The following is a 15,711-nucleotide window of genomic DNA, read 5'->3' as shown; positions in this document are numbered from 1 at the left end:
ACAACAAAAATTAAAGCTGGCAAAAAATATTTTCATCAATGAAACTATCTATACATTTTGTGGGAAAACCAAGACATACTTGCTTTATTTTTATATAATAAAGTATAGCTATATATTTTTAGCTTGACAAGATTTCTTGACTCCAAGTCCAACTTTCTATTATACTATAATGCACCATTTAGTAGCTATTTGAAACGGGCATCAGTTTGGACAATTTTGTAGGCATCAGTTTCCTCATTTGCAAAATTTAATTAGCCAAATGACCTTGAGGTCCCTTCCAATTCAAAAATAATACTTTAACCATATAACCTTTACCCAGTGGAATGGCTTGTTAACTCCAGGAGGGGGGAGGCAAGAGGAGAAGGAGAGAATATGAATCATGTAACCATGGAAAACTAACAAATAATAAATAAATAGCCTTATTATTTTTTATTACCTTTAGTAATTGTTGAAAAAAGTTGAAAAAGTAAACCCCTTTTCTATTCTTTTTTCTAGAAATATTATTTAAATTACAATTAGGAGACTCCTGATTTTTTCTTAAAATTTGAAATAGTATGTTTAACACAGATCTTTTGATTATATGCTATTATAGCATTATTTTCCATTTCTGAAGATATTAAGGTAATAAAGATATATGAGGGCCTGGATGAAATTCTTACACAAGGCATATGTAAATAATCATTAGGAATAAGCTAATGATTAATTCAAAACTGTTCTTTATTTTTTTCTAATATCCAAATCGGGATTGAAATAAAACTTCTGAAACTTATTTAAAAGCTAAAAAAGCACAAGATTAATATTTACCTTTACTTGATCTAAGATGACCAAAGGACCATTGACTCCTGACACTGTTTTGTATGCTGGAAGAAAAAGCAGTAATAGTTAACTATAGCAGGACAAGACTATGGGCAGAATCTAATAAGATGAAATAAAGAGTTTGGATAAATGGAAGCCCTACCCCTAAGGTATTAAAAAAAAATCAACTCAACAATTGAGACAAAAACATGGTTATGCAATAACTAGTTCATGTGGAAATAACCTTAAGATTTTAATGGACTGCAGGCTCAATATGAATCAACAGTATAAAATAAGTGTGGAGATAATGCTGCATTCTAATCCAATTCCGATAATCATTTATTAAGCATCTATTATGTTTTAGGTGGGAACAACTAGATGGCACAGTAGATGGAGCACTGGGCCTGGAGTCAGGAAGATTCATCTTCCTGAGTTCAAATCGTGCAATCCTGGGTAAGTCATTTAATCCTTTTTGCCTCAGTTTCTTCATCTGTAAAATGAGCTGGAGAAGGAAATGGCAAACCACTTTAGTATCTTTATTAAGAAAAATCCAAAATGGGTCACAAAGAGTTGGACACAACTGAAATGATTTAATAAAGTCCTAAGTCGCGAGGATATTGAAGACTAGATAGAAAACAGTCCCTGCCCTCAAGGAGCTTATATTAGCCTGGGGTAGGGTGGGGCAGGAATATATGTAAAGAAGTATAGATAAAATAATTTGAGGAGGAAGGAGAAAGTACTCTGAAATGAACAGTTATGAACAGAATAATTTGGAACCACACCCAAAGAGCTATAAAACCCAGTAATACCATTACTAAGACTATACCCCATGAGTTCAAAACAGAAAAAGGACCTATATGTACCCCCCCAAAAAATTTATAAGCTCTTTTTGTGATGGCAAAAGAATTAGAAATTGAGAGGGTACCCATCAATTGCAGAATAACTTAACAAGTTGTGGTATATAATTGTGATGGAATACTATTAGGCTATAAGAAATGAAGAGCAGAATGCTTTCAGAAAAACCTGGGAAGACTTACATGAACTGATTGATGCAAATTGAAATGAGCAGAACCAAAAGAATATTATATATATAGTAAAAGCAATATTATATGATGATGAACTGTGAACAATTCTTAGGAATACAATGATCTAAGACAATTCCATAGGACTTATGATGAAAAATGTTATCCAACTCCAGAAAAAGAAATGATGGAGTATTGGTTAATTTGATTAAAAACAAGAAAGAAGATAATCAATTTACCAGTATCAAAAATGAAAAGGGTGATTTCACCTCTACTGAAGAAAAAGCTAAAGCAATGATTAGGAGCTTTTTGCCTAATTATACGACAATAAATCTAATCATCTAGGTGAAATGGATAAGTATTTTAAAAATATAAATTGCCCAGATTAACAAAATATAATACTTAAATAATCATCTCAGAAAAAGAAATTGAACAAGCCATTAATGAACTGCCCAAGAAAAAACCCCAGGGCCAGATGGTTTTCCAAGTGAAATCTATCAAACTTTTGAATAACAATTAATCCCAATACTGTACAAAGTATTTGGCAAAATAAGCAAAGAAGGACCTACCACATTCTTTTAATGACACAAATATGGAAGTGATACCCAAGTCCAGAAAGACCGAAAACGGGAAAAGAATATTAAATCTCCTTAATGAACATAGATGCAAAAATCTTGAATAAAATACTAGCAATGAGACTATAGTAATATATCACAAGAGCAAGGATTATTCACCATGAACTGGTGGTGTAAAATTGGACTTGAACTCGACTTCAATCCCCACAATTCCTTGCTCCACTTCCCCAGAATGCTTTGTAATCTCACCTGGGCGGAGATTGAGAAGGGATTTAACCCGATTGCAAAAGCTTTTAGCTCTCTTTTGGACTTCTGTTTTGGAGCAGACTCGTCTCTTCCGTGATGTGAGGTTATTTTGTCTAGGCCTCTGGCCTAGGCACATGTTTCTTACTTGTATATTCTTTAATCTTTAACCTTTAATAAACCTCTAAAAAATATAATACTCCTTGCAGAGAGAAACTAATTGCTACCTGCCTCAGTCTCCCATATTTCCTAATTTTAATCTTTACAGTGGGATTTATACCAGGAATGAAAGTCTGGTTTAATATTAGGAAAAACATTGGCATAATTGACCACATCAATAATCAAACAGAAATCACATGATTATCTCAAAAGATGAAGAAAAAGCCTTTGACAAAATAAACACCCATTCCTATTAAAACACTAGAAAGTATAAGAATAAAAGGGCCTTGCCTCAAAATAAAAAATACTATTTAAAACCATCAGCAAGTATCATCTGCCATGGGGATAAGATCAAGAGTGAAGCAAGGATGTGCATTATCATCACTATTATTTCATATTGTACTAGAAATGCCAGCTTCAGCAATTAAGAGAAGAAAAATAAATTGAAGGAATTAAAGTAAGCAATGAGGAAACTAAAACTATTACTCTTTACAGACGATATGATAGTATACTTAGAAAATCCAAGAAAATCAACCACAAAACTTGTTAAAATAATAACTTTAGCAAAGTTGCAGAATACAAAATAAACCCACAAAAATCATTAACATTTCTATATATTGCCAACAAAAATCAGCAGCAAGAGTTAGAAAGAGAAACTCCAGTTAAAATCACTCTAGACAATATGAAATATTTGGGAATCTATTTGTCAAGACAAACACAGGAATTATATGAACACATATATTTTACAAAATACCTTTCACACAAATAAAATTATATCTAAACAATTGGAAAAACATGAATTGCTCATGCGAAGGCTGAGCTAATATAATAAAAATTACAACTGAACCTAAATTAAATTATTTAGTGCCACACCTATCAAACTATCAAAAAACTACTTTATAGAACTAGAACAAATAATAACAAATACATCTGGAAGAACAAAAAGTCATGAATATTAAGGAAATTAATTTTTAAAAATGTGATGGATGGTGGCTTAGCAGTACCAGATCTTAAAATTGTACCATAAAGCAGTAATCATCAAAACAATCTGGTACTGGCTAAGAAATAGAAAGATGGATCAATGGAATAGACCAGGAGTAAAGTAAATAACCTCTGCAATCTAGTGTATGATAAACTCAACTAGCCCAGGTTTTGGAATAAGAACTCACTATTTGACAAAAACTGCTGGGAAATTTGGAAAATGGTACGGCAAAAATTAGTTTTAGATCAATATCTCACACTCTATATCATGTTAAAGTCAAAATGGGTATATATGACAAATATATAGAGGGATATTATAAGTAAATTAGGGAAAAAGAGAATAATTTACCTGTCAGATCTATGGAAAAGGGAAGAATTTATGACTGAACAAACTGTGGTATATGATGGGGATAGAATACTATTGAGCTATAAGAAATGATGAACAGAATGATTTCAGAAAGAAATGGAGAGATCTACAAGAACTGATGCAGAGTGAAATAAGCAGAACCAGGAGAACATTATATACAACAACTGAAATAGTGTGGAACGTATTTCTACCTTAATAAATGCTTCATTGAAGATCTAGAAAAGAACAGTCTCATTGTACTCTGTCCCCAGATCAGATTAGATCTAGTCTGGTATGAAGGTTGGGTGAACATTTTACGAAGGAGTTAACTTGTGCAAGGTAGTACAATTTAGTTCATGTCACTGGAAGGGTAACCAGAATAGTAAAGTTATTAAAACCATGTCACAATGGACTGTGAAGTAAAGAGTGTATCTCAATAGTACAGATTATTTACTTAAGGGCAACACATTTTTGGGATGAAATTCAATTATTTAAACAGCTGTAATTTGGATGTATAACCAAACTATGATAGAGAAAACAGGAAGTAACAAATTGCAGAGAATTTTCAGAGGCAGAATTCAGCTTATAAGGGAAAATTACAACTGGCTAGCCATAGAAAAAAGCCTAGCACCTGAGATGGTGAATTTTCCTATCACTACAGATCTGCTAATGCAGGCCAGATGACTGCTTTCACAGGAGTTATTTCCTCCTCAGTTAGTTGGACTAGCTAGTCTGCCCCAAACCTACCATGTTGCTCTGTCACATAGCTAGTCAATAACCTATCTTCTTCCCTCGCCTGCTTTTCACCTCTAAATTCTGGGAACAAAGATCTGCACTACTATTTCTAGAAAGGAGTAATAATTGTCCTATGACTGCATTCATCCCTTTAATTTCCCAGACCAAATAAATCCCCAATGTCCTACTCCCAAATGCCCCAAAATGTGTAGTTTTCTCCTTTTAGAATGAAAGCAAGCACTTAATATGCCTTTTCACTAGATTTTCTAATTGTGCCAAATTGTCCTTCATATAGCTAAAATCTGAAGAGAAAAAAACAGTCCTTTAATCTTGGCATCTCAAATTCCAGAAGCACACTGGGAATTAAAAGCATAAATCAAGAATTCAATAAAGGGTTCTAATATAGATCTCTGACAAACCCAAATTTCATCATTAAGCTCCATAATCAGAAAAGTTAAAGCGAACATTTTTAAAGTTCTAGAAGGGAGGCAGCTGGGTAGCTCAGTGGTCTTAGGTTCAAATCTTGCCTCAGACACTTCCCAGCTGTGTGACCCTAGGCAAGTCACTTAACCCCCACTGCCTAGCCCTTACCACTCTTCTGCCTTGGAACCAATATACAGTATTAACTTCAAGATTGAAGGTAAGGGTTTAAAAAAAAGTTCTAGAAGGCATGAAATAGTTTACAAGAAGTTGTCAACATTTTGGGAATTTCTCACTTGCTTAAGATTTGCCAGAATTAAAAGTGCCTAGTAGCAAAGAATTATTTAATAACAATTTTAGAACTCCAAAGATTTCAGAGTGAAGATGAGATTTACAGTCAGGAAATGACATCTAATCTAATCCCTATTTCTAATTTTTTTAGACATTATTCCCCCTTCCATGTATGTACCTTGGTACTTGTCATTAATTCATTCCAGAAGGCAGGCTGAGTCCCCAGAGGTCGAATACCAAATGGATTTTTCCCATAAGCAATAATGTAAATTGAATTAATCTGTTCCAGACACCAGGAAAACCTAGATTTTATAAGACATTATATGCATTGAGTTCTATTTTACTAAATGAACATTAATAATACATAGACATAGATAAAAAAATTACATTAAATTTAAACTTAACGTCACCTATACTGAGGAGTTTGTGGCCTATGGGGATGGTAGGACAGAAAACTGTCAAGTACCAAGGTTTGATTATATTTTGGTACAGTTTTAACATGTTTACTTACTGTTCCTCACATCACTTCCCAACTCCCTGTCTTTGCATTTGCTGTCACCTATGCCTAGAATGCTTTCACCTTCTCATTTCTACCTTTCAGAATCTCCATTTTATAGCTAGCCATTTATGATAGACCTTTCCCGGTCAGCCAATCTAGTGACTTCCCTTCTAAAATTACCTTGTGGCTACCTAATCTTTTTCTCTCCCTCTCTCTTCAGAAAGCTGGATGTGCAGGTCTGCATTGGCAGAGTTTCCTTATCCTCTACCACTAAATTATAGTTCTAGTCTATCACTAAATAAAGATATACACACAAGCTGCATTCCTATTAGAATGTAAGCTCTTTGAAGAATGGACTTAATTTCCATTTTTAAAAGTGTATTCCCAGCACAGGTATTCTTTTCTTTTTGTTTTTAACACTTACTTTATATCTTAGTAACAAGAATTAGAGACAAATGGCTTAAGTGACTTTCCCATAGTCACACAGTAACTAGGAAATGTCTGAGGCCAAATTTGATCCTACATTCTACGGACTCCAGGCCTAGAACTCAATCCAAATCATCTAGTTTCCCCCTTTTGCATAGCTATTTTTTAGCACAGTGCAAACTAATATACTAATTAACTAATATACCTATGCCTGGGTCACTTCTACCACTAAACGTTAACATTCAGTGTTTTAAAACAAATTTTAAGTACCTGCTTTGAGAAAAAAAAAAGTATGTATATGTATATATACACATCTCTCCCTCTCCCTTTCTCTCCATACATATTTATGAAAAAGGGACCAAAGGTTGGTTCTGCCATTCCTGTATCCCCAAGTCGTATACTCCAGCTTGAGGTCTCAGGCATAGAACCCTTCTGTGTGGGGCCTGATTCATCTCAGGCTTTGGCCATGCTGGCAGGATAAAGCCTATGCTAATTTACACAGAACCCAAATCTGACATTGACAGACCAATTTCCCTCTAGAGACAAGGAAATACAAGAGAAGTTTGTGTGACCCAAGTTTTTCCAGAACCAAAGTACATGGATTACTTTGTGATTTTGAATAGAACCTCCACGAAACATACAAGGCTATGGCCCAATACATAGTGAAAATGCATAAATTCCTGAAATCACAAAGGAATGCTTATGCTTCAATCAAAGGGAAGAATGCAGATAACTGGTTATATGTGGATTTTGGCAGCATGGTGACTCATTTGATGCTTCCAGGGACCTGAGAAACCTTTGAATCTGAATTGGGGCACATAAGAGGATCATTTAGCTTAGATATACCAGAATCATCCTTAGATTTATAGGAAGAGCTTTCAGCATTTTTTCCACTGAAATTCAAGAGAGAATAAAGTGAGGGTTTTGAATGGGTAAATGTTAAAAAAAAAAAGGACTGTGGGCAAAGCCTCTAATTCTTAAAAAAAAACCACACACACTATAGGTTAATACCAAAAAAACACAATAGAAGATTCTGTTTTTGTTTTGAGATTTATATTTTGTATTTTTACATATGCTATCTCACTTGAGTGTCAAAACAACCAGTAAAATAGGTATTAATGGTATTATCCTCATTTTTTTGTAAGAAAATGGGACTGGAAATACATCTTGTTTCTCGTTAGCTCATACAATTAAGTGTGAATGAGTTTTGAATCATAAGATTAAAGAAGCCATTCTTCAATGGAATGGAGGTTGAAGAAATGAATGGCACAAAAGATATAATTTTTCTCCTTAGAACATAAAGAAAATTATGGACAATTCAAAGCAGCTTGCCTTTTCTTCAGAAGACCTTAAATTAATTTTTATACAAATTGGGCTATAATTATGATTAACACACACTCTCTCACAGTCACCAGTCCTTCAAATGAAGTTAGTATTATTAAAAAAACAAACAAACTATTACATACAAAGTCAGAAGACCTGAATTCAAATCCCAGTTCTGATCCATCGGTATCACTGAAGCCAAAAATCACTTTACCTCTCTGTAAGCCTCAGTTTCTTTATAAAATGAGAATAGCTACACTAATTATATCATCAAGCTATTGTGAAAAAGTTTGTATCTTTTTTTTATTTGCTTCAGAAATTCTAGCTTTTGTTTTGCTTTCAAAATTGTTGTTTCTATATTATTTTAAAAATCTCAATTTTTGAGATAGCTAGAAAAAAGGTAAATGATGAATATGTATAAACTTTGCCTATCTTTGTTATGCCATATAAAAGCTTCAAGGACTTACTTCATTTCAAGTAACAAATTAACCTTTAAAGATAGATGTAGTCAAAAGAGTAATCCTCAAAGGGATTGTAGACATCAAACAGTTCAAAATGAATCAAACACACACACATACACACACACAGAGTTTTAAAGAAGTCAAACTGAGGCTTGGATATAGAATGAAAGTTGTACAAATTAACTTGATACAAAGAAAAGCTTCCTAATAATTTGAGCTTTCCAGGAATGTGCTAGAAGCAGCACCATTGTTAAATTTTCAGTGTGAGCATTTACAACTTGGAAAATTGGCAAAGGCTACAAATCAAGGCTTACTGTTTTGTGAACTATTGCTCTACCCTTAAGAAAGTGATGTAAAAAATGTTAATAATGCAACTTGAAGAGTATGATCTGTATTTTTTTAACCCTTACTTTCTAGAGACAAAAGAGCAATGGCTAGGCAAATGGGGTTAAGTGACTTGTTCAGGGCTATATTGATAGGCAGTGTCTGAAGAAAAGTTTGAAATAAAGTCTGCCTGACTCCAGGTCTGGTGCTCTATCCCCACTGTACTACCTACCTAGCTAGCTCTGGTGTGTATTTTTTTCCAAAAACCTATTTATCTGCACTTAATCAGAGCTATCTTGAAGTAGAAAGGGCTGCTTTAAGAGGTAGCAGTTTCTAAGTGGTCTTTAAAAACTGGCCCAATGTCACTAAGGTATAAGTTAGCAGAGTTGGAATTCAAAATAAAATAGAATATTTTTTAATGCAACTGACACCAATCATCAGATCTTTCAGATTCTTGAGAGATGTTATTTATTGACTTCATTGTTCTTTGAAAAAGTGACCTGTCTCTTACACATTTTATAGTGTATGTTCTGCCGAAGTAAGCACTCTTAGACATTTTATAAAAAGATGCTTCAGAATCTCATGTTCCAAACATTATCTCATGTGATCTGGGTCAATAGAGGAAACAGTAAAGAAAAAAGCTCACAATGTTTTTGCCAGTCACAAGGAAAAAAACTGAGTCACAGTTATTTCCTAGAAATGGAGAACATAAGTAGATTTCCAGAAGACAAAAAAGAACTACTGGCTGATCAAAAGAAATTGCAGGGCAAATAGAATGTGCTTCCAGTAGCTTCTGATCTGGTTTCATTATTTTATAGTTACCCTTTGTACTTTAGTACAACATTAAGTTTGCAATGATAATGTACAATTGGCCATTGGCTCCAGCAAGTTAACTACTTTAACATTGGCCAATGTCAGACTGAAACTTTATTTTGTGGTCTAAACTTGTTGCTTACTTATCTATCTATAGATGTGTACAAGTAAAATTTGGGGCCACAATAAACAGTAGGATTTATTTTTAATGTTTTGAGTAAGAAACTTGTTAGGAAGTAACTCAAAACTTTTATTTGTAGCTTAGTAATGTGAGTTAAATGTTTGGAGTTTTTACATTTTATTTTTTTTATGAAATTAGAGAGACAGCATGATGTAGTTGTAGGCTTTGAAGTCAGAAAGAAATGCATTCAAGTCCTACCTCACTGATTATGTGACCTTGGGCAATTCATTTAACCTCTTAATGTTCAATGAAATCCTATAGATTGTAGAATAAGTCCTGCTATGCATTGGTAGAAGTTTTGTGGTGGGAATTCCACCACAGATGCAATAAAAAAAACCCAAAATTAATAGACTTAATAAGCAAGGAACAAAAATATTCCAATATAACAGTAGATACCATTTTATTTAATTCAGTGGGCAGAACTATTTAACTCTGATTATATCACCATGATTTGTTCTCCAAATACAGCAACAAATCCCAATACTTCAATGGACATAAGAACAAAATGAGAACTTGACAAATCTCTGGGTTCAGTTGGTTGCTAAGATGTCTTACAGACCCTAGGATTAGCTTCTGTTTTTGGGAAATCCAATCTTTTTGAAAAAAATAAATACACTCCTTCTAGGAACCAAAGTATGTGTACAAGTTTCCTAGTCATGGTTGGTTTTACAACATGAAAAGACTAAATCTGTAACACCAAAATGGATGCACCAAACCAACTCCATTCAGACTTGGGTTCACACACAATCTCATTCCTACCATTCTCTTAAATTTGTTTGACTAGATTTTGAAACACATAGGTCCACAGTTTCTTCCACACAGAAAGTAATTAACTATCAGGATAGTCACACTATGGGGAAGTTATTTAACCTCTGGGTCTCAGTTTCCTTATCTGTAAAATTGAGGGTGGGGAGTTGCTGCTGGATTAAACCCTATTCTAGATCTAAATACTGTATCATACACATGGTGACTTGTATAATCCTGTATTCAAAAAACAAATAGTAGAGAAAGATATCTAAAATTACATTTTAACTTATAACAATATTTAACCAGCACTTCTTTGTCACTTGATAACCTTCCCAAGGAAAAGATTTCAGTTGATTAGAATGTTGTCCTTAAAGTTAATATCCTCAAAAAAGGGGGAAGGATAAGGCAAACACCATCTACAAGAATCTCCATTTATTCCTCATCCAAAAAAACCCCCAACTTCCTTCCTCTTTTTGGAAATGGTCAGCAAGAGTATGTTGGGAGTTTTCCCCTTAAAATTTTTCTGCATCCCACTTGAGAGGAAAGAACATTGGATCTGGAGTTACTTTCCTGGCTCTGCTTATGTTACTTGGGCAATTTACTGGCTATATCAGTCAGTCAATAAACATTTATTCCTCCATTAGAATATAAGCTTCTTGAAGGCAGGTGGATACTTTTTAATTTTTTTTTTCATTTCTAGTGCTTAGCTCAATGCATGGCACATAGCAGATCCTTATTAAATACTTATTTAATTTGTCTTCACTTTTCTGGGACTCATTTTCCTCCTCTGTAAAAAGATTGGGTTGGAACAGATCTCCAAAGTTACTTTTAGGTTGGGATTCTATGAAATTCAAGACTATGAATATGTATTCTAATTAGTACTCTAATTCAGAGACACATCAATATCAAGCTTCTTTTAAGATCTTAAGAAAACTCAAGTTTAGTCAAGATGACATTCTCCCACTTCCCCACCCAAGGCAGGGCAGGAGTTTTCCCAACAATACCCTAGCTACTTAATGATTGTGAAATTTTCAAGGGGGAAATTCTGTGGCAGTTGCATAATAGAAGACCCACCCTTTTAACCTCAGTCTCATTACTCAAACAAAATCTAAAGCAATTATGTATCTTATACCTTTCCACAATAAAGGATAATCAAAAAGGAGGAGAGAGAGTGGGCTGAAGCTTCTAAAAGACTGGACATAAAGTTTTGATTACTATAGAAGAAACTGATCTATTACAAAATATTTAAGATCCACCATGTCTTACAAAATGTGTCTTACAAAACCACTCAAGGCTTTAAAAAAAATTTCAAGTTCTAATTTTCTTGTGGCATAAGAAGTCTAAGTAGGCAAGCGAGGTGGCAAAGTCAATAAATAGCAGGGGCTGTCAGCAAACCTGAGTTCAAATCTAGCCTCACACATATAAACAAGCTGTGTGACCCTGAGTAAGTCACTCAACCTTTTTGCCTCAGTTTTATTATCAGTATGAGGGGCATAATAATTGTACCTAAGTTTGCAAAGAGGCTCAAATGAGATAACTGTAAAGCATTTAGCACAGTGCTTGGCACACAGTCTGCTATACAAATGTTGGTGATTATTATTTCGCAAAAACAACTAGGTGAAGAAGTACTCTATTTGAAATCAGGAAGTTATTGTTTAGTCACGTCCAACTCTTTGTGACTGTATTTGGGGTTTTCCTGGCAAAGATACTGGGGGGGGGGGGGGGGTGTTAAGGGAGGGTTTGCCATTTTCTTCTACAGCTAGTTTAAAGATGAGAAACTGAAGCAAACAAGATTAAGGGATTTGTGCAGAATCACCCAGCTACTAAAGTGTCTGATGTTAGATTTAAACTCAGAAAGTCTTTACAGATTCTAAGCAGTGTTCTATTCACTCACTACATAACTGCCATAGAATCAAGGAGACCTAAATTAATATCAGTCCCCAGACATTTACTATTTGTGACCTAGGGCAAGTGGGGTAGGGGGGGTTGTGAGGTTAAAATGATACTGGTAAAGTGTTGTGTGAAACTGTAAGTGTGCAAAAACTAGCTAATACTATTCAAATGGCATGAGTAAATATTCTTAGCTATTGTTTGCCAACTCTACTTAATTTCTGCTAGATCATTTCTTCAAACAACCTTCCAAGACAAAGGTCTCAAGAGCAGTTGAAGCTCTTGGGTAACCATCAACAGGAATTCCCTTTTCTTTAGCCACCTAGAACCACCAATAATAATTCAAACAATCAATTCAGTTTTATGGCACCTTACTATTTAAAAGTCACTTTCCTCATGGCTCCCAGAGAAAAGGATTTGAAAACACACACATAATATTCTGTTACAAATATCACCTATGGTAACATTGCCTAGCAACTTTAAAATGGAAATATTCAAGATTTACCATATTTTCCAAGAGTAGATGCTGGTAACTAGAACTAAGAACAAGACAAAGGTTTTTTAAAAATGCAATTCCAAGAAGGCAGATAGGTGTCTCAGTAGATAAGCATTAGGCCTGGAACTAGACAGAACTGGGTTTAAATCTGACCTCAGCACTTCCTAGCAGTGTGACCCTGGATAAGTTCCTCAACCCCCACTGCCTAGCCCTTACCGGATCCTGCAGGGGAACCAATATACAGTATGGATTCTAAGATGGAAGATAAGGTTTTTTTTTTTAAATGCTATTTCAGCATTGATACACAAAATACCATTCAAGTTTTCCAGAATAGTCTAAGGGAAACCAAGCTTATATTAAAACCTCTCAAGCAAAAAATACATTCAACTTCCAGTAGTTAGACCTACTAGTTAAGAAACTAATTACTTAAAACACTACTCAGTACAACTCAACCTTTGTATCCTTCAGTTTCCAAATCCAAAAAATGAGAAAGCTGGGACAGAAGATCTTTAAAGTCCTGTTTAATTATAATTTCTGTGACCTATGGATTAAGAGGTTTTATGACTTAGGACCAAGAAGTTTAAACAATGTTGCTAATACAGTGTTTATACAACATTTCAAACTATGCAGGTACCATAGTTGACTGGGTTTACAGTATATAATTTTAAGTTCAAAGTTTTAACCTTCCTCAAGACCCTAAAGAGAGCTATTTAAAACAAAATATATACTGAAAAACTACTGCAAATTCCCCTTTGGAATGACTTCACCTTTCTAATGTCACAATTTTTTTTTCTTCTGCAAACACTCCTGGAAGTTGAGATAAATTCCTCATTGTACAAATGGGGGAAATGGGGTCCAGAAAGTATAATTGACTTGCCCAAGGACATATACCTAGTTAGTGCAAGCTTTCCTGACTCTTACAATACACAACAATCCTCCAGTTGAATGGTAAGTTCCTTGAGGGAGTCATTGTTTTTCATTTTCTTCTATATCTTTGGCGCCTGGCACCTAAGAGTTTGGTAAGTAAATGCTTGTGAACATTCATTTTCCAAACCTATGAAAAATTAAAGCGATATCTGACAAGAATTCCTCACTTTGGATAATATCAGCCTTCCAAAGTTCCTTTCTATTTAGTGAGGCCTCCAATGAAAGACACAAATACCTTGGATGTGAAGCCAGTTTTGCTCTCATTCCCTGTTACTCTGCAGTGCCATCACATGACACAGTGCCTGATCAGGATCGGATTAGTCAGATAGGAGGAAAAAGCTCTTGCAAAAAGCACTTCTTACTTTCATTTTATACAAAGAACCACCCAGGGTCAATAACTATTTTGGCAATTACTCTAAATTGTAAAAATGGAATCTCAACACTCAGAAACACAACAGAAAAACATGCATTAAGAAAAAAAACAATCCCAACAATGGTTCACTCTATTCATCTCCAGTTTGAAGAAAACATGGTAGATATTAGGAAACTGGGATTTACAGCCACAGAAAGATCTCTCCTCTGTTTTACTAATCTGATTCACTTAACATGGTTTACTAAAGCCTTCTGTAAAGAGAGCAGCACTGAATATTGTTTAGCAAGAAAAGGTTAAGGAAAATAAGCCTATGTGAATAGGGGATGGAGGAAGGGATTGGAGGAGGAAAAACCAGGTGTCTAGTCCCTACATAGAGTCCAGATCAGATCAGATACCCTACTGGTACGGGAAAAAAGCACTGCAGCTTGCAAGCCAGATCAGGGTTCTAGTTCTGTCATTGTCTAGATGGATGACTTCACTCCAATTCCTTGCCGCTGTGGAAGAGAAAGCATTGGGCTGAATGACCTAGAAGGTTTTTCCAGTTCTAAGCATCCTCCTGGAAGCTAGCTTCTCTTCCCCCATTGAAGGCCAAAGCCACTTCCCTAGAGAACCTGACCACAGAGCAAGGACAGATCAAGCTCAGTACACACCCGAGAGCCCAGGGGGAGGGGGAGGGGGAGCGGTCCTCGAGGTACCAAAACCCAAGACCGCGAGGCTCTGGAGTAGGCTGACAGCCAGGGCCTGCAGGAGTGGAAGCTTCCCCAACTTCATGGCAGGCTCCAACACTAAAAAGTGAGAGGTTCGCCTTTTGGGGGAGGGGTCCCATCCTGCCCAAGGTATGTGGGGGTCCGTCTTGCCTAGCAGCACTAATATTTGGGGGATCAGGGAATGCGACCCCCCATGGGGGCACATTTAGGGTTCACTCTGGGAGGAGGACGGAAGATGGAGGGAGGGACAGAGCGAGGAAGTACCTTCGCCATAGCTGAGCCAGGTGAGGGGGTGGAAAGGGAAAGAGGGCTGGCGCTTCCTGCCCCCAGGTACTCACTGAGGCGGGGTTGAGAGAGGAAGTTACGGCTGACGGCCAGTGCCTGCTCTCGAGACCCTGCCAAAGGCATCATGCTGGCCGTGGACTTCTTGCCTGCGGACCCGTTCAACATCCCCTTCAACGCCATCTTGTCTCCTCCGTCCCGACGGTCCCCAGAAGTTGCAATGCGCAGGCGCAGATATAGCCGGGAGGTGCGCAGGCGCAGATATAGCTGGGAGTCCCGCACTCCTGGTTTCGTCAGCGCGCGTTCTCCCAACCTCCTCCCTCCCTGGCTGCCTTCCTCCCTCCTGCCTTCTCTCTAGCTCCATCCTCCACCCCTTTTCTCCGGCCTCGCCCCCTGACGCCTACACTTCAGGGGCGGGGTCGAAAGGAGCTGGCCAGAGTGCTGGGATGGGCCAGTTGGTCTGGAAAGGGGAAGGATAAGAGAAGAAAAATGGAAGATACAAAGTAATGAAATGAAAAACAAAGAACAGGCAAAATGTTGACGAGGAAGAAGTAGAAACTGAGGGGAAGTCGGAAAAAAAGGAAGTGAGGAGAGTGAGAGAGAAAGAAAGGGAAGGGAAGGGAGAAGACAGAAGGGAAGGAAGGAGAGAGGAAGAGAAAAGGAAGGGGAAAGGTGGCGGAAAGAGAAGAAAAAAG

The 15,711-nt window shown here is 36.2% G+C and overlaps 1 protein-coding gene across 1 annotated transcript in view; it reads right to left on the bottom strand.

The window, feature by feature from the left end:
* The window catches only part of ATP6V1B2 (ATPase H+ transporting V1 subunit B2), a 35,117-nt gene extending 19,699 nt beyond the window's left edge, over window positions 1-15,418 (bottom strand). Inside the window, exons 1-2 of the mRNA XM_001381922.5 lie at window positions 15,073-15,418; window positions 805-860 (exon numbers count right to left, since the gene is read on the bottom strand). Coding sequence (XP_001381959.1) covers window positions 805-860; window positions 15,073-15,199 — 183 coding nt within the window. The 5' untranslated portion in view covers window positions 15,200-15,418. The remainder of the gene's footprint in view (window positions 1-804; window positions 861-15,072) is intronic.
* Between the last annotated feature and the right edge of the window lie 293 nt (window positions 15,419-15,711).

This window comes from Monodelphis domestica, chromosome 1 (assembly GCF_027887165.1).
Source record: "Monodelphis domestica isolate mMonDom1 chromosome 1, mMonDom1.pri, whole genome shotgun sequence".
NCBI classification, from domain to species: domain Eukaryota; kingdom Metazoa; phylum Chordata; class Mammalia; order Didelphimorphia; family Didelphidae; genus Monodelphis; species Monodelphis domestica.
The sequence above is the reverse complement of the archived record's forward strand: the minus strand, read 5'-3'. Positions and strand labels throughout refer to the sequence as shown.